The sequence below is a fragment of the Strigops habroptila genome, chromosome 3, assembly GCF_004027225.2.
Source record: "Strigops habroptila isolate Jane chromosome 3, bStrHab1.2.pri, whole genome shotgun sequence".
NCBI lineage: Eukaryota > Metazoa > Chordata > Aves > Psittaciformes > Psittacidae > Strigops > Strigops habroptila.
This window is the reverse complement of record NC_044279.2, coordinates 86,270,134-86,293,471: the sequence shown is the minus strand read 5'-3', so window position 1 is coordinate 86,293,471 and position 23,338 is coordinate 86,270,134. Positions and strand designations below refer to the sequence as shown.

Sequence of the window (23,338 nt, the reverse complement as noted above, 5' to 3'; positions counted from 1 at the left end):
TTTTGCTCTTTTTGCAGGCTGGTATGGCTGAAATGGTCAAGGTGTCTCCTGAAAACCAAGGCTGGAGGTGTCTTCCTCTGCAAGGCTGCTGTGAGGCAACTCGAGGTTAGTAGAACCAGTATTTTTTTCATGTAGCTACAATGGTTTCTGGCAGGCAGTTGAACTTAAAGGATTATTGTCGTTCAATTTAAAGGATTATTGGCTGTCACACATGTATTGTGAGAACCTCTTTGTGCTAGATTGAGGCCAGCAGGAACTTGCTTTGGTTGGTCGTGGCATTACCAGGAGTTGTAATGCGAAAGGTACAACAGTGCAGTGTGATTTAGCATTGGGATCCTGGTGAACCATCTCTTGTAACATGGGAGAATCCCAAGCCTGACAAAATTGGGTTCTCACTTTGGGCACTGCCAAAGTGCAAGGATTAGGAGTGGTTTATCTCTGGCTCCCAGGAGTATTTGACAAGGTTCTTGTTTGCCCCTTGGGGATACTTCTGGTGTTATCTGTTACCAGCTTGTTATTGCACAGCCTCCACTGCGTAACATCTATTAGGCAAATGTAAGGACCAAGAGCTTATAGAAGGTGGAAGCGAGGACAGGTGGCCTGGGAAGAATACAGGGACATTGTCCATATAGCTAGGGATCAGGTGAGGAAGGCTAAGGCCCAGTTAGAATTGAGTCTGGCCAGGGATGGCAAAGGTAACAGGAAGGGCTTCTTTAAGTATGTTTCTAACAGAAGACAGACTAAAGACAATGTGGGCCCTCCCCAGAAGGGTACAGGAGAACTGGCTACACTGGGCTTGGAGAAGGCTGAGGTTCTTAATGACTTCTTTGCCTGAGTCTTCACCAGCAAGTGCTGTAGCCCTGCCATCCAAGTCTTGCAAGGCAGACGCAGGGACTGTAAGAATGAAGACCTTAGGCCTGCTATAGGAGAGGATCACGTTTGAGATCATCTTAGGAACCTGAACGTGCGTAAGTCCATGGGACCTGATGAAGTACATCTGCAGGTCCTGAAGGAGCTGGCGAATGAAGTTGCTAATCCACTGTCTATCATATTTGAAAAATCATGGCAGCCAGGTGAAGTCCCTGATGACTGGAAAAAGGGAAATATAACCCCCATTTTCAAGAAGGGGAAAATGGAAGATCCAGGGAACTACAGACAAGTCAGTCTCACCTCTGTGCCTTGCAGGATCATGGACCAGATTCTCCTGGAAACCGTGCTAGTGCACGTGAAAAACAACGAGGTGGTTGGTGACAGCCAACATGGCTTCACCAGGGGCAAGTCATGCCTGACCAGTTTGGTGGCCTTCTATGATGGGGCTACGGAACTGATGGATAGGGGCAAGGCAGTTGATGTCGTCTACCCGGACTTGTGCAAAGTGTTTGACGTTGTCCCGTACAACATCCTTGTCTCTAAACTGGAGAGGCATAAATTTGATGGATGGACCACTCGGTGGATAAAGAATGGGCTGGATGGTCTCACACTCAGAGTTGCAGTCAATGGCTCAATGTCCAAGTGGAGACCGGTAACAAGTGGTGTCCCTCAGGGGTTGGTGTTGGGGCTGATCCTGTTCAACATCTTTGTTGATGACATGGACAGTGGGATTGAGTGCGCCCTCAGCAAGTTTGCTCGTGGCACTAAGTTGTGTGGTTTGGTTGATACGCAGGAGGGAAGGGATGGGATCTAGAGGGACCTTGACATGTTTGAGAGGTGGCCAATGCCAATCTCATGAAATTCAACCAAGCCAAGTGCTAGGTCCTACATCTGGGTTGGGACAATCCCACGCATAGCTACAGGTTGGGTGGAGAAGTGATTCAGAGCAGCCCTGCAGAGAAGGACTTGGGGGTGTTGGTCAATGAAAAACTGAACATGAGCCAGCTTCAGTGTGTGCTCACAGCCCAGAAACCACCCGTATGCTGGGCTGCATCAAAAGAAGCATGACCAGCAGGTCAAGGGAGGTGATCCTGCCCCTCACTGGTCTCGTGAGACCCCACTTGGAGCATTGTGTGCAGTTCTGGTGTCCTCAGCGTAAGAAGGACATGGAGCTGTTGGAGCAAGTCCAGAGAAGGCCACGAGGATCATCAGGGGCTGGAGCACCTCCCATATGAAGACAGGCTGAGAAAGTTGGGGCTGTTCAGCCTGGAGAAAAGAAGCTGCGTGGAGACCTCTTCCAGAGCAGCCTTCCAGTATCTGAAGGGGGCCTATAAGGATGCTGGAGAGGGACTCTTCATCAGTAACTGTAGCAATAGGAAAAGGGGTGATGGGTTTAAACTGAAACAGGGGAAGTTCAGGTTAGTTATAAGGAAGAAGTTCTTTACTATGAAGGTGGTGAGGCACTGGCATAGGTTGCCCAAAGAAGTAATAAATGCCCCATCCGTGGCAGTGTTCATGGCCAGGTTGGACAGAGCCTTGGGCAACATGGTCTAGTGTGAGGTGTCCCTGCCCATGGCGGGGGGTTGGAACTAAATGATCTTAAGGTCCTTTCCAACCCAAACCATTCTATGATTCTGTGATTCTATGTTCCTGATGTGCTTTGGCTGCAGAAGGTCTATGTGAGTGGATGTGGGTTTCCATCCAGGCTGGGCAACACTGGCTTTTGTGTAGCAGAGATTAGATTGGGTGCTGAGGTCCCAGCTCCAAAACGGAGAAGTCGCTTTCTGAGTGGACTGTGGTCAGTGGGAGTCTTGGTGTGAGTCTTGGGGACTTGGCAACTTTTGCTGTGCTGCCTTGGGTTAATAGGAAACAGGGAAACTTGGGGATGTGTCACAGGCTGGGGGGCTCCTCTTGGAGTCACTGCCGGTTTGGGCAGCTGGTGTCCCTGCCCAGGCAGCTGATGGGGTGCACAGATGGTGATGTTTTCCTTTTGCAGATATAGAGTCCCAGCGTGGCTTGGAAGGGACCTTAAAGCTCATGCAGTTCCAAGCCCCTGCCATGGGCAGGGACACCTTCCACTGGGGTGGGTTGCTCCAAGCCCTGTCCAGCCTGGCCTTGAACACTGCCAGGGATGGGGTAGCCACGGCTTCTCCAGGTTTCTTGTAGCCCCTTTAGGCATTGGAAGCTGCTCTAAGGTCTCTCCGGGGCCTTCTCTTCTCCAGGCGGAACAAGGGGCGGTGCCGTGGGCGGAGCGGTGCGGGGCCCGGTGCGGGTTTATTAGAGCGGCAGGTCGGGATGCGCGGTGCAGGCAGGGCGCAGGCAGCGGCAGGAGGCGGCAGCGCGGTGACTCGCCGCCCCCAGCCCGCCCGGCTGCCGCCTCCCCCCTCCCCGGGGCGCCGGCGCCAGCGGGGTGCAGCCGCGCTCCCAGGACGGCCCCGGCGGCGGGGCGGGGGGGAGCGAAGAGTAGGACGACGGAGGAGCGCGGCCACGGCCGGGAGCGTGTGGAGCGGTGGCTGGGATCGGGATGGTGCTCCCGCCCCTGTGGGTACTGGCAGCCGCGCTCCTGGGGCTCCGCGCTGCAGCCGCTCGGCAGGTGAGTGCCGGAGTCCGCGGCCCCCCGATTCTCCCCTCCTTCGTGCAGGGACATGCTCCGGGACCCGGCCCTGCCCGCGGCGTCCCTCTGCCCGCGGCCCCGGGAAGCTGCCAGAGCTGCGCCCCCTTCCACCCCGGGTTGTTCCCGGCCCTCGCCCGAAGCACGGCTTGCGGGGCTGGGACAAGGGAACCGGGGGCTGTGATAGCTCGGGCAGGCGGCTCGGGAGCGCTTCCTGCCGCCGCCGTGTCCCGAGCGTGTTCCGTTATCCGCCGCTTCCCGGATTTCTGCCTCGCTCTCTGCCCTCGCTGGTGGGGACGGCACCGAACCCGGGGCAGCCTTTAGCCGGACCCCGCAGCGTCCTCTGAGCAGGGCTGGCCCCCATTGCATCCCCTGCACCCCACAGCATCCGCAGGTCAGACCGGACCCCACAGCAGTCAGAAGATTTCCCTCCGTGTGCCACCCCCAGGTCGCGGTCAGAGACCACTGTCTCTGTCCTTGCTGTCACCCAGGACATCCAGCTGAATTTCCTCTCCTCCAGCATGGAGAGGAGCAGAGCTGTGAACAGGCATACCCGACATCTACATTGCTGTCAGGGCCATCAAGGCATTTCTTCCGCCACTGAACTTGCTTTTTGGCACGGTGTCACGATGTGTAGAATGGGTCATTCGGAAACGGGATTTCTTAGCAGCTCTATTTACATTCAGTTTACTATGGACTCTGTTAGTATATTTGTGGGAACAGCCAGTTTAAGGAAAAAGCCTTCCCTGGAAACTGAAAGCAGAAATGCACAAAATGTTGCAGTATAGACCAAGTTATTTTTTAGGCTCCTAGAAGCTCTCACACATAGCTTAAGTAATTACACTAAGGACTTACTGCATGTGTTTCTTTTCTCTTCTGCAGGCTGGTAAAGAACAACAGACCCAAATAGGTAAGTCTTTTGGACTTTTATTGCTGCTATCAAAACAGAAATGAAAGAAGTAAGCTCAACAAGGTACTATATTTTCAGGAAAATGATCTGTATGCTGGTGAGCATGCCCTCGTGTACCCTCATACTGTCACCACCCAGGGGCATGTGTAGTCTCACAGTGATGTGGCATTTTATAAGGTCAGGGGAGACCTTATAGAAGTCTTTCAATACCTAAAAGTGGCCTACAGGAAATGTGGAGAGGGGCTTTTGACAAGGACCTGTAGGGACAGGACAAGGTGGAATGGCTTTAACCTGACAGATGGGAGGTTTAAAGGGGCTCTTAGGAGGAAGTTCTTCCCTGCGAGGGTGGTGAGGCCCTGGCGCAGGGTGCCCAGAGAAACTGTGACTGCCCCATCCCTGGCAGTGTTCAAGGCCAGGTTCTACGGGGGTTGGAGAAACCTGGTCTAGTGGAAGGTGTCCCTGCCTATGGCAGGGGCTTGGAACTGGATGAGCTTTAAGGTCCCTTCCAACCCAAACCAGTCTGTGGTTCTGTGGTTCTTGAGTTTGCGCGTCCTCTCATTGCACTGTTTTGCATCCTGACACATCTGTGCTTCCCTTCTTAAATATTAGATTTAGTATAGCACTTGGTGGAAGAGGTTAGGGAAAGATGGGGAAGCTGGAGAGGCGCAATGGGACTGGACCCCAGGCAATTCTGCTTCCAGGTGCCATCAGACCTCCAGTTCTGAGGCTTTGGTTCAGGTTTTGATCTGAGCTTTTGTTCAGAGAAGAATTTCAAGTATTCCTCTAAATTTTGGAGGTCTCATCTCAATTTCAGTTCTGGCACTGCCGCCTTCTGGGCTTGGGTTGGTTTCCACTGTGATCAGTGGATACTGGGAACTGGGAGCGTTAGGTACATTTAAACCTCACTGGCAAACAGACTTTTTTTCCAGTGGTATGCTGATTCTGTGTTTTATTTCTAGTTGTTTCCATGAGAAATGAATTGTATTTGAATTTCAGAAACCATAAGCTATACAGGAATGCATCATTTAAATTACACAGTATATCAGACCAAATTCCTCGATCTGGAAAACAGCTTTGTCCTTTAACTTTTTCCTTTCTTTCATGGATTGTAGTTGGGAATGTTTGGGGTGCACAGGAACTGCAGGAGGGAGATGATCTGGAGTGGCAGAGAGTGAATTGGGCACCCTGCACAAAGCCATGGTTGGTGTGTGGTGTGGGACAGACTCTGTCTGGTTCTTTTAGAACTGATGGGATCTCTCTCTCCTCTATCTGGGAAGTGTGTGATGATGAGGACATCAGTTGGTAGCTCTCTGCACTCACAGATCCACAGTTCCATGGTCCCAAATGTCCTCTTGGGATGTGGTGTTGGTTGGTGCCCAGCCAAAGAGCAAGCTGCTGGCATGTCTCTGTCTCCTTGGCACAACCCCACGGCATCTCCATGGGTTTTGGTGCAGGCCAGCAAGAACAGGAGTCCAGTGCTTACTGAGACCAGGCTGGCTGTGAGTAGCTTTGGCTTTCAGTGGTGAGTAGGGATTTGTTGAGGGCAAATCTGTTTTTTCAAACAACAAACAGCTAGTTCACACTTACAATCATTGGGATTTGTCCCACCCTTTACATTCTTAACCACATTAATGCAGAATTGTACTTCTGAAATGATCCAGATTGTTAAAAGAGAAGGACCAAAACCGCTTCATTTTTTTTCTGGAAACCAAACCAGGCATGCTTTGGGATAACCTTAATGGGTTTCCTCATTGCTATTCCTAATTGAAATATTTGCTAGCAATAGAGAGGTAGGTTGGTTACTGCACATAGTAATTAATCTCCACCTGATTGCTGTGGCTTAGAAAATGTTTGGGAAAAACTGATACTGCCAACACTTTGACTAAGTGGGCATAATTTCACAGGTCATGGTGATAAGCAGAGGAGCCCCTGTGATAAATTATTCATTTGTTCAGAAGTCAGTCCTCTGGCTGCAATACAGAAGGCTAGAAAAAGGAGAGTCCCGTTATCAAAATCCATGCAGTGTGAGCAAAAACCAATCAGAATAAGGAACACTAAATGAGGTTTAAATGCTTTTTAAAAGAAGAACAACAAGTAACATCATTAAACTTGGATAGCTTGGTTTAGACAAGGAATAATTTGTCTGAATTTACAGAAATTCCTCCTTTTCTGCTGATTCCACAGTTTCAGCTTAGACTGTGCTTTTGACATCTACGTTCTAAAGTGGATGTCAGTGCATTTGGAATTCTGCTGTGGACACGAACAACCTTTGATCAATGCCTTTCACAAAATCTTATGCCTAAAATGTAATGCTCTTCCAAATGCAGGTGATTGAAGAAAAGTTAAATGTAGGACTTCTGAGCCTCCCTTGTCTGCGTTTGTACAGCTCGAAGACAACTGCAGTGAGCCAGTGGTGTGAATTCTTTGGTTTCATGTGTGTTTGAGGGAATAAAAGTAGGGGCAGCCCTCCTCGGAGGCATTCTCCGGCTAATGATGTTTTGGCATACAATGAAAGAATGTGATGTTCTTCCTTAAGTGCTTCCTTTGAACTTAAACGCTGTGAAAAGGAGCAGCAGTTTAAAGCCAGATAAAGAAGAAAATCTGAAGTGCTTTTTCTGTTGCTCTGTTTCTTCTCTAATCACTGCTGTAAGCTTTGAATTAGCAGAACAGCCCTGAAATTTTAGCATAGGAAACGGAATACCTACAGCTGGAATACCGTTTGCTAAGCCCATCCAGTCTATGGAAAAAGGGTGATGCAAGTCAGTGGGGGAGTTGTCTTCAGTATTCAGGCATGTCACATTTAATTTTAATTGGCTTTGAACAAAAGGCATTTCCTCTTCCAGCTCAGCATTTAGAGGCTCTGGAAAAGGCTTTTGCTGACTCAAAAACTTGACAGTTCTTATTTTCCACCCTTTGTTCCTACCTTCTTGTGGCTAGCTGACTGTTCTGGTTATTAGCAAAAGAGCTTGTATTTTTTGCCCCTGCAAGCAGAACTCTGGAAATGCTGCTGCAAATGTGCAGAGCAATTTCTCCCTTGTGCAGTGAGCACAGAATCTGATCACCAGACTGTGGTCTCTGGCACGGAGCATCCTGCTTTCAAACCAACCCAAAAAAAGCCACACAGTCTCGGCAAGGTAAGAGGAGGAATGTCAGTCTGGAAGGAAATCTCATTGCCAAAGCAATGGGAGCGTGGGGATCTAGACTGTTGCTTTGACCCAGTTAGGATGTAGAGCCCAGCAGCTCTGCCTCCTGTCTAATTAAGACAAATGAGTGTAGAGTTTTGATTTGGTCCCTTCTTTAAGGACAGAGATTAGCAATCCTGACTCTGAATTCCCAGTGCTTTAGATAGGAATTATCCTAGGGATAGTGTCCTAATTCAGATAGCAGCTGTATAACGTGATCTTGTAGATGTATGGCTGTGTTGCAGTTGGCTGCTGAAACTACGCTATGACTCCTGCCTGTGGGACATGGAGAACGTCTTTGGAATGAGGAACTTTACACTTGCCTGTGATGCATTATTTGTATATTATGTAAAGATATTTACAGTGCAGGAATTTAAATGTCCATGTGCATCCTACTTGTACCTGTTGTGGTTTAAGCCCAGGTGGTAACTCAGAACCACGCAGCCACTCACTCACTTCCCCCTCTTCTTCCCCCCCACCCTGCTCCCGGAGGGATGGCGGGGGAGAATGGAAAGAATGTAAATCCCACAGGTTGAGATAAGAACAGTCCAGTAACTGAGGTATAATACAAAACCCACTACTGCTACCACCAATAATAATAATGATAAGGAAAATAACAAGGGGGGATAATATAACACTAAAAGGGGAAAAGGAAAAGAAAACAATAAACACAAGTGAGGCACAATACAATACCCACCACCCACCAACCGCTATCCAGCCTGACCTGAGGAGCAATCTCGGCCTTCTGGGTTACTCCCCCCAGTTTATATACTGGGCATGACGTGCTGTGGTATGGAATACCCCTTTGGCTGGTTTGGGTCAGGTGTCCTGTCTGCTTCCTCCTGGCTTCTTGTTCCCCTCCTCACTGGCAGAGCATGAGAGACTGAAAAGTCGTTGATCAGAGTAACCATTACTTAGCACACAGACGTTTTTAGTTAATGCTATCAGCATTGTTCTCAGACAAGTCGAAGCACAGCACTGCACCAGCTACTAAGAAGGAGAAAAATGACTGTTACAACTGAACTCAGGACATACCCTAATTGTTTTTCTGTCAAATCCCTCAGTAACTGGCATGAAAAAAAATGGGAGAAAAGTGAGTTACATGAAGCCATTAGGAACATTTTCCTACTCAAGCTATTCATTGAGTACATGAGTCTCTTAAAATAAGCAGCCACTGCTATGAGGAAAGAGAAACTAGCTGCTGAGCTTTTCCTCTTAATTCCCAGATCAAGTGTGATTCACACTGGGATTGGGTAAAAATTAGCTCATTTAATTAAGTATATTTATTTGAGGAATTCTCAGCAGCACTCAGCAGGAGTATCTGAGCTACCCAATCATTGTATGAAACGAAATTAAATTAAAAGCATCAGTAATATCACTCTACTATTGCTTTAGCCAGTCTTCTCAGGAGGAGAAGAACTAGGGAATAATAATTTCTGTGCTAAGTATCTTTTTAACTCTCACATAGACTAACACACAGGCAGTAAGGCTTGGGTCCAGTTTTTCACAGCAGTTTGACCAACAGCTTGACCTGGCCTGGGAATGTCTTTCTGTCTCCTTTTACAGGGTGAAAGTCAGACACAGAATATCCTGATTACTTCCAGATTACAAAGGTCTCACAGAAAAGATAAACTCATTTGACAGACTTGTTTTAGAGTGGTGTGAAATTACTTCAAGGCAACAGGAAACATGTGTGTCCCGCCACAGGGCTGCAGAGGTGATAAGCGATAACAGGAGACAACTTTTCTCTAAGGAGAAGAGAAGATTCTTTTCCTTTTCTCATCAGTACCTAAGGATAGCAGAGGTGAGGGGAAAAACAATTCTCTTAGGCTGATAATGCTGGTTTCAGAATACAGGTAAGGAACTACACATAAAGAGGCTTTTGGGGTGCTGAGGATATTATATTCACTTAGGCAAATTCAGATCCCAATTGGAAGTTTTCCTGTCAGCTAATGCTGCTAATTAGGTAGGAATCCTGAGCTGTTGGAACCACCAAAAAATTATAGACAAATGGGGCTTACAGTGCTATTAAGATTTTTTGCTGAGGCTCTGTTTGCTTGGCCAACACATCTTGGTTGGCCTTGGGGTGATGTCCAGGGCAACTGGTTGCCCGCAGCCTGGTCTGGCTGCTCTGTTCAGGTACCTGGGGATGCTGTGACACACTGATTTAGAGGTATTACAGCAGTGACTTTTTGGAAGCAAACCTTGTGTTTAGAACACATTCCCTTAGCTAAGGGTCATGTCATTAAACTTCTCTGGTGTTACCTGAGGACTTCTTTGGTGCTACTAACAGAGTGTGGTTTTGCTGGTTTTATAGCTTCTATGTAGTGCAGGATTTAGGTACAAATTTGTAAAGTTCTGTGTTGGTTTTTTTCATAATTATCTTCTCTGTTGAACTCTTACTCAAGTTGTATGAAGAGGAAGGGCAATAGCAAGTAGATGGGTAACAGGATTTGTTGGAGGAGATCTGTACAGGGAGAAGTTACTGCTTGTACCCCTCCTGACATTGATTCATTTGTCAGCGGTATGTGATATCCACTGGATTTTTTTCCCTATTTTCTAAGACTACAGAAATGTGTGTGCAAGTTGGACTTGTAACCAAGGATGGCACTTCGTTTTCAAAATCCGAATGGAGGTCTTGACACAAGAGCAATCAATTCTGATCAAGGGGTATGAAGGAGTTATGGTACATTTCACAAAAGAGAACTCAAATGGTCACTGTCTCTTCTGTGGCTGTTAAGCAACCCTAAACCCCAGGAAACTCCCCAGATAAATGTAAATGGGCATTTCAAGGTTTTCTCTGTAAGTTTTATGAAAATAAAGTCATGAAAGACCTGCTGCTTGAGAATTTTGGCACGTGGGAGGGTATTTTGTGTGCGCTTCATGTGTACCCTAGTGTCTGCGGTGTGTGTTTGCTTGAGCTGGGCACAGCTTCTTGTGTTTGTCCACCTTGACATAATTCCCTGAAATTCAAATTTCTGCTCACGTCATCTCAGATTTGTTGTTCCTTGCTTAATGTGAAAATGTGTCAGACACTTTTCTGCGTCTTCCTTATGTGTCCTCTTGGTGTCTGTGTAGAAGTAGCCAAAGCATTTTTATAATACCAATTAGGAGTGCTAAAGGCCTTGCTGGAGGGTACCCAAGTGAAGATCTATAAGCCTGAGTGTTCCAGCTAAAGAGGGCAGTGACACATACTCTACGTTTGCCTACACTGGTTGGGTGTGCTTATTTCTAGGCTAGCTGTCTAGGAGATAATATAATGCACATTGGTGTGGCAAGTGGCACTGTCCCCTGTCCTTTTCAAAGCTCCAGTGGGTTTATCATCCTTCAACTGAGCTCGTGGGTGGAGTGATTTAGAGTATCTCCAACAGGAATCCTAAATTGGGAATTTTGAGAGGGGAGATGTGATGAAGAGGGTTCCTATGCACATGGCATTTGGTGTTAGGCCTGACCATGCGGTAGTTGTGGTGTGTTGTGCATTGAATGAGTTACTGGAGTGCTCTCCAAATGAGCGTAGCCCCCAACAGTCAAGCCATGGCCCGTTATGTCCTTGCATTTACCATTTGTCCTGCTAACATGCACTTCTGTAGCTGCACATCTAGTCTTCGGGCTCGTTCCGTGCTCCTGTTCTAATTTTACTTGGTTTTGGTTATTTCTTTTTGCAGAATTACGAAAAGGCAGACCAAGACCGTATGGGTTAGTGATTCCAATCAGTACCAGTGCAGACGGAAGCTACATCTCCAATATCCTCTCTGCAAGTCACCAAAGAAGATCAACGCGGGAGGTATCCCAGAGCCTCAAACAGCTGTATTTTAACGTGACTGCGTTTGGACAGGAATTCCACCTCCGGCTGAAACCCAACACTCGTTTAGTGGCTCCCGAGGCCGTCGTGGAGTGGTATGAAGACTCTGTGCAAACTGGAAGTGATGCTTGTAACGCGAGTCAGAGTAGAACTGCTACAGAGAGGTTATGGAAGAGAGAGCCCCTGTGGACCAACTGCGCATATGTGGGAGACATAACGGACATCCCTGGAGCTTCTGTGGCTATCAGCAATTGTGATGGTCTGGTAAGGCTTGCTCTGGCACTGATGTCTGCTGGTTTACCACTCTGTACACAGATTTTGTTGCTTTTAACTACATGTTGCTTGTGATACCATTTAAAGAACTTCATTTCTTAAATCCCTTAGAAAATGCTTCAGTATATATTGATGTATACAGATCTCCTACTTTATTTTGGGATAATTTTTCTGAGTTTGATGAGCAAAGTTCTTAATGTTGCTGGTGTGAGAGAGAGAAATCAAACCTTCATTTTGCTGGTCTTTCTTTTTACTGTCGTGAGGTGTTACAAATAGGAAAATTAATAATGAAGTCTTTTCAAGACTTAAAATATGACCTTTGATGAGTAGATGTAGAATTTGGTATCCAAATCGTCACCGTGTACTTCTCGGGTAGCGAAGTCATGGGCTGCCCCGTAGTCCAAGAATAGCAACAGATTCAAGTTTTAAAGGGTTTATTTATAAAATAAGCATGCTTTTTGTTTGCTTACATGCCGTGTTGTTTCTTCAGAAGATGTTGTGTAAGAACTGAGTGGCTCACATCTATAAGCAGTTGGCTCTCCAAACTGCACTGAGTTCCTTGGAAACATGAGGTATTTGGTTGTGGCTTCAGCAGATGGGGTGACTGCCTTGGTGCACAAATCCCACATTGAAAGATTTGGGCATGCACTGAGCACACATACCATTCATTAATTCAATCATGTGGTAAAGGAAGCTAACAATACCCACCTTGTACTCTTTAAGTAGCAGGAGCAGTGGCGGAACATGACTGCAACATCTAGGAAGATTAATGTAGTGGTTGCTCTGCTGCTGTGCAGGAGAAGAATTGTATGAACAAGTCTGCAAGAAGTATCTGTTCTTGGAAACGGGTTTCCCTCTTCCTGTCACATGCCACAGGTTAAGATTTTGATTCCCTTTGTCAATAAGTGCTGTCTAGGAAACCTCCCCACCTCTGCAGCCTGCCCCAGCTGCTGCACAGGCAACTGCATCAGTGTCTTGGAGTTCTGAGTCAGTGCTGAGGGGATGCACAAAGAAAGCTCCTCAACTCTCCTTGGTTAAAGAAAGGAAATACTGGTTGTGTTTACACCTCAGGTGATCAACTGATGTCAGTTTGGTGTGTTTGGTTTGGTATTTGGGTTGTTTTTTAGGACAATCTGTTGGCAGTGTGCTGTGCTTACAAAGGCAGTGCAGACATCTGCCTGGATGGATACAGCTTCAGGTGTAGTTCTTGAGATGGAGACCCTCAGATTGAGAGCTGTTTTAGCAGTAATCCTGAATGCAGTTCTTGTGTTAAGTGAGACAGCATGTTAAGACAGCAAACTGGATTAAATGGAATTAGATTTGGGAGTACAGCAGCTTCTGCAGAGGTTGCCATGTGGCTGACAAGCTGCTGGTGTTGTGTTTTCAGCTGATTGAAATGAAGTGGTTGATGTCTTGACAAACCTCCACATGTATAAGACAACAGCAGATACCAAAGGGGTCCTAAGTAAAGGAGTTTGACAGTTATGTTGGGCCACTCTGCCCGTCACACCCAGGAGAAGCCCTTCATGTGCTTTCTGTGGTTTTAGGGACTGGACAGGAGAGCATGAGCTTTTTGTTTGAGGAGGAGAGTGGGTCAGTGCTCCTGGGTCGCTCTTGTCTTTGTTGATCTCAATCCAAGCTGCTTCATCCCACCTTTGAGGGGGGGCTTCCTTAAGCCCCTGAAGCACCCACCACATGGTGGGGTTGGAAACCAGATGGACAAAATCCTTTAAAATCTTAAAGCAGTTTGGTAATAACGGTAGCCAGAGTTTTTCAACCAATGGCAGTAAATTCTGTTCCATTAATATGGGCACTTAATAATCAAGGTGAACACTCTTAGTAGGGTAATATTTGTAAATGTAAGTAGATGAACACATGCCCTAACCATTGCAGTTATGAGTGTACACATTTTGATGTATCTACAGAGATGCTTTCATGCAAGCAAACACACATATGGTACAACATGTAATGGTAAAACCCATGTAATGGTAATGCAAAAGAGGTTTTTTTGGTCTTATTTGGTATCAGCTTTACTTCATCGTCATATCTTGTCTGTACAAGTCATTAGATACTATTTTACAAAAGCTAGACTTCATACATTTTATATGTATCATCTTTAAATTTATTTTTTTTCTACCCTTTGTAGTTTACAGCTGTTTTAATTACCCTGACTTATACATTTAGAAAAAAAAATTATGGCTTCCTTTTCTATCTCTGCACAGAGTAAGAGATTAGTTTTAAGGACAAATTTCCTGCAGGATGAAATATCACTTTGTGTGAACGTATTTCCTATTGTGGAGCATGGACGTGCTACGAAGCCGTGGTAGACTGTCCCCTACCCATGTTGCTTTGCTGCTGGGGACACCCTGGAACAGGTCCTGTGTTAAAACATCTCGTTAAGCGCTTTGGCTTGTTCACTTCACCTACCTGTTGTAACAGTCCTTTGGAGCAGTAAGCAAGTGAGTGTGAAATAAATAAATAATCCTCAGGATTGATGGGATTGCAGATTTATGGGTTTTTTCCCTCCCGCCAGCTCTAAGGTTAGCAGTAACTTGCAGTTAGCATTTCTGGCGTCTCTGTTGCTGTACTGTGCATCTCTCAACCAAGCTAGAATATTTGATCCTCAGTGTATCCTAAAGATGCGAAGTGTGAGATAATACAGCTTAACAGAAACTGGAACAAGAGTGAGAAATTCTAGGGCCATGTGTCTGTGGAGAGATTTATTTTGGACTTCAGAGGAATTTAGACACTCTCCAGTGTAATCAGGTAGGTTCTTATCTTTGGGGAGAAAGCAGAGGGAATCACTGGTAGCAAATCACTCAAGGTATAGCTTATAAAAGAAATTGACTATTATGAGTAACAGAAAAAGAATGCTTATGGCTTGCTTTCAGTCACTTATGGCTTGACCCAAGTGTGTGAAAGACCGCTGTACCCCCGAGTTTTATTTTGTGCATAATGAAGACTCGTAAGACACATACTGATAGCAGGGCAAAGTTGTATGTTGTGCTAACGTTCATTTCATAGACCCTGCTGAATTTCGTATCATTTAGTGTCTGCTCTCAGCACTAAATGTATGGCTCTGAGCAACATGGAACCTAAGGCTACTAAATTTTGATTGCTTGATTGTAAATATATGGAATAATTGGCATTTGCACTAGTAAAGCAGGCCTGTGGTCTCTTCCTGAATCTACGTTTACATTTAAAACCCAAAATATGCGAGTACTTTTGTTTTGAAATAGTTTGCATATCTACTTTTGCAGTAACAGTCATCTGCATGCCATCAGTTTGGTGAATTCTGGTCTTAACGTATACTTAATATTCCTTGAAAATAACCCTGTTTATGTAAAAAAAATTGCGTGCATGTCCATGCACTTGTCATGGCAGAAGAACACTTATTCATGGAGGAACTGCCTGGTGGTTTTATTACTGTGTTTCAGAAGGCTGGTGCTTCTGCAGGTCTCTGTTCTGTATTTGTGGCATAGTATTTATGGAGGTTGCGCAGAGGAGCTGTGGCTGCTGCATCCCTGGCAGTGTTCAAGGCCAGGCTGGATGGGGCTTGGAGCAACCTGGTCTAGTGGAAGGTGTCCCTGCTGGTGGCAAGGGGTTGGAACTGGATGAGCTTTAAGGTCTCTTCCAACCCAAAGCAGTCTGACATTCCACGATTATGGAATAATTTGAAGTGTCTGAATGGAAGCATGTACAGAGATGTGCATGGTGACTTTCCTTTGGCAAATCTGTTTGAAATACAGGCTGGAGTATCTCTGCCTGGAGATACTTGCACAAAGACTTAAGCCTTGGTTCAGGAAAAGCCTTAAAAATATGCTTAATTCAAGCGTATGATTGAGTGCATACCAGAATCTAAGCAGTTTCAGGGCAATTTGATTTGTTTCAAATGGTCTTTTATGACTGTTGTTTCATCAAGACTGAAGTATTAAGGCTTATTTCTTGTTCATGTCTACTGCCCAGGCTGTGGCGAGCAGAGCTCTGGCAACCTGGTGTCTTCTGGGACCATAAAACATAGGAAAAGGGAATAAACAGCGAGGGAGAATAAACCACGTGCTGTTCTGTGCAGACAGTAGCAGGGCCTTAGACTGATGTAACATTCTCCATCCATGCTCCCCTGCCCTACTGCACGCTTCCCACAGTGATTACATCCTTGAGTGAACTCCCTTAACCTGCTGTGCCTGTGCTTACCACTTGCATTTTGCTGTGCTTGGCAGCCCCACAGACTTATTAACTGGGCTTGATGGGTTGCAGCTGCCTCTTTGGATAGACAAATCCCATCTGGTAGCCTCAGCCTGTCCTCCCTGCTCAACCGAGCAGCTGCTGGTCACTGTCAGGCTGGGCTTGGACTTCATCCCTGTCACCTCCCCAGCACACAGCACTTCTCAGAGGCTAATCCCGACTTTTTGGATGTAGTAATCCTTAGTAAAGAGGATTTCCCAAAGTTCAGAAGCTCCAGAAACTTGGGAAAATGCAGTGCTGGCATGTTGCTTATTCAGGTCTTCAGGCTTCTTGCATAAAACACTGGGGGAAGGAGTGTTGAGAAAGGAGGTGATGGTGATTGGAAGAAAATATCAAGATAGTTTAAAATAATGTAATACAGAAATGCTTTAGATGTTTAGTTTGCATCTTCTTGAAGCTGTCACGCAAAACAAGCAGGTTTGCTTGGTGTAGTGTAGTCAAAGTTTATGCAGATGCTTGCTCAGCTCAATTAATTTCTACTTTGTTTTTATAAGTTCAAATTTGGGCTAGTGATAGATTTGCCTCACTTAGCCCGTGTGTCTCCTCTCCTCCTGCCTTGCATTTCTCCCTTTCTTGCTTAGAAAAAAATTGCCCTTCCTCATGTAAAATCTCCCCTTTCTTCCAATGTTCTAATCGAAACTCATTTTTGTGAAGCTTTTTCTGCCAAAGACTTTATGTCTGCAAGACAGATACCACAGGTGGATGCATGATTGCTTGGAGAGCATTTGCAGAAGATGATGTGAACAGGGAGAAGATCCACATCCCAGCTCAGATTTTGTTCCTGAGGGACCTCAGCCCATGACCAAAGTAAGATTAAACCTAATTGAAAAGATTTTTTTATTGGTGCAAAGAAAATCTCTTTGCTTCAGCAGGTAGGTTTAAAAACATGTTCTTCACACCAGCTTCTGCTGTTGAAGGATGGTGAATGGGGGGAACCTCTGTTCTTCAGAGGTTGTACAAAGTAGGAAGTAGTAAAAAGGGTTATGCTCAGAGTTTCCACTTGGTTGTATGCTTTACATTTTCAAGGCTGATTGAACTGCTAAGTCTCCTCTGAAATGGTAATTCTCTTATGGGCTTCAGCTCCCTTTCCCTTTGTTCCAAGGATTGCATGGTCGTAGGAAAAACTGAATAGATACAGTAGTACTGCTATGGACTTGATGTAGCCAAGATATAAGGAGCTGCACAAATATCTTTCATAGCGCGGAAATATGCCATCAGTTTGGGTAATAGGTTTTCCAAATGGAAAAAGATGTCGCGTATTTTTTAAATGGAGCAGAAAAGCAAAGGGCCTGAAGAAATCCCTGCTGCAAGAACTGTTCTACTCCTGCATGGAGAGGGATGGAACAGCCCTGCCTGCTGCTGTGGCCCCCTCAAAAGCTGCTGGGAGGAATCTCAGGAAAGCAAAAACTGGGAGCATGGTCTGATGTGGTTAATTAACAAAAACAAATGAAGTAGTGAATGCCCCATCCCTCACAGCGTTCAAGGCCAGGTTGGACAGGGCTTGGAGCAACCTGGTCTCGTGGAAGGTGTCCCTGCCCGTGGCAGGGGGTTGGAACTGGATGAGCTTTAAGGTCCCTTCCAACCCAAACCATTCTGTGATTCTAAGTACATTGCACATCTCCACACCACGATCCCTGTCTGTCTGACTGATTGTCAGAGACCAGCTCCTGCCGTGGCAAAGAGCACGGGGTCTGCTGGGGAACATCAGCAGAGAGGCTGCGGTTATTTTGGGCCTTGGGGAATGAATCAGAACCAAGAAATCCCTTACAAGAGAAGGGATTATGAACAAATTTGATATTATTTTTTCTCTTCCTCACCAGTAGGCTTTTCACAGTGTGAACTCTCACGGAGAGAAGGAAGGAGCCAGACCAGGGACTATAAGCAGACTTGAGCAAGGTGTTTGAAGCCTACCTTTGAAGTAACTCAGTTTTCTCCCTCATTGCTTTGATTACAGTAATTACTTGCTTGAACCCAGAGTACATTCTCCATTATTAGCCAAGTAAAATAAGTCTTAACACATCACTTCATGCTGTATACGTTTGGCTTCAGAGCAGCCCATTTAGCAGCACAAACTAATTCAAGATAACACAGGTTTAAACTGTGTGTAAACCTACTAGATAATAGTTATGGATATATCTGTCTTAAAACTAGGACTAGATTTAAATCTTTATATAGATACTTTATACAGAGAGAAGCCTTTTACTCAAGAGCAGTGTAGACGTTAAACTTCAAAATAGCTTTTTTATTATGTATTTATTTTAAATTATTTTTGATGTGGCATATTTTAAGGATAGGAAGTCTATGCAAAGTAGTGTATTTTAAGTCCACACATCCCTGTCTGGAGATTTTGTGTCTAAAAAGCAGGATGACTGTGTTCTTATCATCTTTCTTTGCTTACCCTTCATTTCACTGATGGAGTAGCTTACAGAGCTGAGAAGGTGGTTAAACTGTGAAAGGGATGCTTGCTTATGGCTGTGAAGATGTGAGAATAAACCTCTCTCATGCAGGGATTTGGTTAGGTTTGAGTTGATTTCCTAGCAGCATGTTCCTGCAGAACAGCTGTGGTTTTACAGCCCTTCTTGAGCTAATCTTAATGGGAAATAAATTTTGTTAAGCTGCTCCTTTGCCCTTGTATGAAGAGTATACCTCTAGCAGCATTTCTGTGGTGTGAGTGCTCTGCAGAGGGGGAATTTAAAAAAAAGATAAAGTTGCCCTGTTTCTATATAATCCAACAAAAACATTATCCCTTTATTTCACCCCCAGAATACCACTGGGTCTGCTCTTGAGTCCAGCTTTTTCAGGCTGTGCAGAGCCCAGAGGAGCAAAAGCTGAACACTGAACCATCCCTGTTGAAGGCAGCGGTGGGTGTGATGGGGTTGGCATGACCAGTGCTGGCGTTGGTGTCACACCAGTATCTCATCCAAAACCTCCCCAGTATTGAGTGTCCTCATCCTGGCATTTGCCTTTCTTAAATAACCTGTTTCATTGCTTGTTTCATCCATGTTTATTCCACAAGGATCATTGCCTAGTATATGAACTTCTGCTGGCATTTGTGATGAGAGAGCATGTGGCTGAAAAATGAGGTTGATCTGAGATTTGAGCTGCTTCCACTTACTGGAAGAAGCTCCATCAAGCTTTCCAGCTTGTTTAGCAACAGCTTGCTGTAGCGTCCCAGACAGACTTCCAGCCTCCTCAGGAGCAATTTGCCTTCACTTTATGGCAAAAGCAGTGATGAAGAATACTGTAGGATGCACCCCTTACTGATGCTATACCACCACCTTCTGCTTTCCAAGACAGAGAGCAGGACTTTCAGGAACACATCGCAGGCACCATTGCATGTGTGTCTTGCAGTGCACTCCTGGAAGAAGTCCTGTGTCACGGGTCCGTTGGAGCAACTGGCCTCTGAATTATTTTCCCTGACCCAGAACTTCATTTGGAGACCTGAGAGCCAGGGTTGCCTGAGGTTTGTCCCATTCTCCTCATGGCATTGGACTGGAGAAATGAGCTCCCGAAGTAAAATATCCTTGGAAATACCCTACACTGTGGGCATACTGCCTCCAAGCTCTCCTGTTTTCCCTCTCTGGAGCTGATTTCTTCAGTCCAGGACAAAACTCAGAATGTAAGTAGGATGGAAACTGCAAATTTCTCATAGGACATGTATAGAAATGACAGATAATAGTCAGCATGTTGCTTTCCTTCATCCCCAGCTCCCTCTGAAAGATCACTGGATGGAGGGATTTCAGGGGATGGTGTTGTACCAGGTGCTGGAATTCCTAACCCTTTATTTCTTGGCAGGCTGAAAGGATATTTCCCTCTGGGAGTCTCTTCTGCAGATGGATCCTTGCAGAATGAAATAAGTTTGGAATGAATAACGGAATAGTTTGCAGCAGACTACTCTGAAAGTTAGCAACACTGTCAGGTTTGGAGGTGGTGTTGGGCTCCTGCCCAATCCAACTGTTCCTCCTGTCTGTTTCTTTTCAGGAATGTGTTGTTTTATCCTTAGGCTGTGTATCGAATACAGCTTTTCTGGGGTGGGATATTATTATTGGAGTACCTTCCCAAAGTGGAACCGGAGGGTTCTGGTTTAGGTAGGATTATTTCCATCCTGTGCTGCGCAAGGTGTTGGGTGGCACACCAGCAGCACAGTAGATAGAGGGTAGCAGTAAGAAAATAAGAGATTTGAGACTACAACTTGTCCTGTTGGTTACCTGGTTTAGGTATTTCCATTGGTTTTGGAGGAAGTCAGGTTCCAGGAATCTTTCATAGTCTTATCCCTTAACCTATATCCATTCAAAAATGGTGGAGGTGGCTTAGGGCTCATTTGTAGACAGTTTTTGGTAACTGGAAGTAAAGTTTTCGTATTGGTCTTAAAACAAGATCTCAAAGCGTGGACCAGATGATCTTTGAGGTCCCTTCAGGAGGGAGTGGGAGCAGGTTATTAAATAGTTGGAAGCAAAGATGGAAGTAGAATCAATCCTACCTATTTTGACAGTCCTGCATAATTCCTCATCTCTCAATTAAGGAGAGAGATGACTGGCATCAAAGCTGTTTGCTGTGGTGTCTTCTAGGCAACACTTCACTAGTGATTTTTTTCCTTGGCTTTCTGCGTGTCTCTTGCTCTAGTAGCCACAGTGAATGTGATGTCTGGCCTGAAAGTGCAGTAACACTGGTTTATGATACAAAAGAAAGTGTGCTAGAAACTAAAAAAGCCTTAACTGGAATTCACAGCAAGGCATAATTGTCTAGCTGGCTGTGGGCAATATTTCATCTCTTTCTACAAAGTTGAAACTACAGAATGACCATCCACGTAATGAACCGGCCAACTTTTTTGCCTGGACAAAGAGTCCATCAAAAGCAAAGGGTTGGAGGAGCTGTTGCCACACCAAGTGATGGAGCTCCTACCTTGGAAATAGGGTTTTCAGAAGCATTAATGCCAAATGGATGGGCCAAGTGCTGCTGGTGTGCTGGGGAGCCAGAAGATACGAGTCGTGTACTGAGGGTTAGGGAGGAGAAGAGAGCTGAAGGGAGGGGATGAGGAGGTGAAGTCATTTCAGATTGGCATCTGAGTGACCTGAAGTGATGCAATCCAAGTTCTTTATGAAATCTTTAGAAGAGGAGGACTTCACTTTGGGGGCTTCCTGGGGGCTCTCTGGAATGTCCAACAGGAATAGCCCAAAACACTTGATTTGGGAACTTAAGAACTACCCCAGGTTTGCCAAAATGTGTATGTGCTGCATAGCCACAAGTGGAAAATATGATGCTAAGAAATCTTAACACCATTACTAATCTTCCTTTTCCTGTCTTTCTAGATTGGAGGGAATATTTGAAGGTTAAGTAAGACATTTGACTGTATGTTGTAAGTTAGGCAGAGGAGGGAAGAACAGCCAGTTTGAATTTGAAGCTGCACTGGTTATGCTAATGCTGAATATGGAAGTGTTTTAATCAGGTTATCTTCTCTAGGAAGGGATCTAGGAACAGGCATCTGTGGAAAGTCTGCAGGAAAAAGCTCTCGCTCTTCATAAAATTAAAATGTTTCAGCTTTGCCACAACTTCTAGGCTTTTATTCTAGTTTATTTCTGATTTTGAAATTATTCTTTAGGACAGAGCGTGGGTTTATGTGTAATTCATACTTTTTCAGGAATATATTTAGGGCCTCAAACTGCTATTCGCAGGTAATAAATCTCCCCATTTCACGCACTCTCATGCAACTAAGAGTAGAAAGTCGCTGGTAGAAAGAACAGCAGCCTGAAGTGTGCTGTGAAGCTGAAGACCAGGGATTTACCTGTCCCTGTTCACAGCCTCAGAGCCTCGTTGCTCTAGGTACTGCTGCTGTAGTGCTATCTTCTATTTAACATTTAAGACAGCCACCTCCTTGACTTTGGAGCAGGTCTTCACTCATTAAATAGAACACTAATGAAGTGTCCCTGGTTGGCGTGTAGAAGATAAGCCCATGCCTGCAGAGGTGGAGAGTGTCTGAGTTGACTTAAATGATGCTGTTCTTTGCTCAAGTGGTTAAAAATGGGCTGAAACATGTCCCTGGTGACCGGGTGCTCTTTTGTGGCTGTTGCTGAATCACATCTTTTAGTCTTGGCTATGTGTTTTCACAAAACAGTGCTTTTAAACCACTTTGACAAATAATTTCCTTTCTGGATTTTTGCTTTTTGTTACCAAAGTAGCATATGCTTCTTAAATTTTTCTTTTTTTTTTTTTTTTTTAGTTCCTGAAGTCTCACAGGTAACATTATAAAATAGCCTAAGCTTATTAAAATTACTCAATACAACCCTTTTTTATAGTTTTAGTCATAAAAACCAGATTGTGTAAAACTTCTGTGGACCCTTGATAACATACACAACGCACATGAACTGGGCTCTCATTCATATTCTGCCTTCACCTATCACATGTGGTACGTGTCTCAGTAAGAGAAGGTAAATAGATACTGAAATAGTCAATGTTCTCCAAACCTAATCCTTGTAACCTCTCTCAAAGTTCTTATTGATGGTAGAGTTTGTACTAAGTTTGAGGCTGTGTTTTGTAGGGTAGAAGTACAGAAGCCATATTCAGAAGAGCCTTCTTTGATGTCCTGTGTTTATTCAGCACTGTACTTGGTTGTATCTGGAATCTGACCTCAGACCTGCATAGTCTGAGGTTTGCAAAGTAGGCAAGAAACAGGATGGGGCAGAAAATACCATGCAGGGTTATTGGGAGAGAGGGGGAATGTGGAGGAGATAGATAGGTTTGTGCGTTGTAGGAGCTCCTCATCTGCAGACCAGTTCTTACCTTTGGGGGTGGGAGGTGAATGTCACACTGCAACCCTAGTCACCATGCTCTGATTCAGGCTCTGAAAGAGTCATGGAAATAGAAGTTAGTCACTCTGTCCTCCTGACCTTGTGTTTCATTGGGAGTTTCTTGAAATGATGAACAGAGCTGCAGCACTAATGTTCCTTTTAATGGGGTGAAATACTTGCTTTCACTTCCATTTTAAACTGATAGTTATTTTTCCCCAGACTACTTCTACAACTTGGCTGATAACTTTAATAAACTGGACTCTCTTTTTAAAAAGCAGCAACAAGGCAACAGCAACTAAACTTTCTAACCTTGCACTGTCATTTGGCTTTCTTGGTTTATACCTAAATCACTAATGTGTAAAACTACTTTTCCTTTGAGAGGTGGTTTTTTTTGCACAAAGAGTTTGATGTAAATATTACTAGCTTTGGCATTTCCATACTTTGGAATGGTGCTTCCTAGCTTTTGATCAACACTATTTCTATTCAGTGTAAAATACATGCCTTTTCTGTTTCTTCTCTAACTGGTAATTGACAATGGTTTTTCACCCTTAGTTTTGATTGAATTTTCTGTTATCTTGGAATGTCTTTTAAGCAGGAACATCTTTGCTATCATGATGATTCTGTGCCATCATTCATGACTGCTGTGTACAGGCAGCAGAT

The 23,338-nt window shown here is 45.0% G+C and overlaps 1 protein-coding gene across 1 annotated transcript in view; it reads left to right on the top strand.

Annotated features, from left to right (window-relative positions):
* The first annotated feature begins 3,176 nt into the window (after positions 1 to 3,176).
* ADAMTS3 (ADAM metallopeptidase with thrombospondin type 1 motif 3) overlaps positions 3,177 to 23,338 on the top strand; it is a 95,404-nt gene continuing 75,242 nt past the window's right edge. Inside the window, exons 1-3 of the mRNA XM_030478026.2 lie at positions 3,177 to 3,463; positions 4,364 to 4,391; positions 11,239 to 11,639. Of these exons, the coding sequence (XP_030333886.1) occupies positions 3,395 to 3,463; positions 4,364 to 4,391; positions 11,239 to 11,639 (498 nt within the window). The 5' untranslated portion in view covers positions 3,177 to 3,394. The remainder of the gene's footprint in view (positions 3,464 to 4,363; positions 4,392 to 11,238; positions 11,640 to 23,338) is intronic.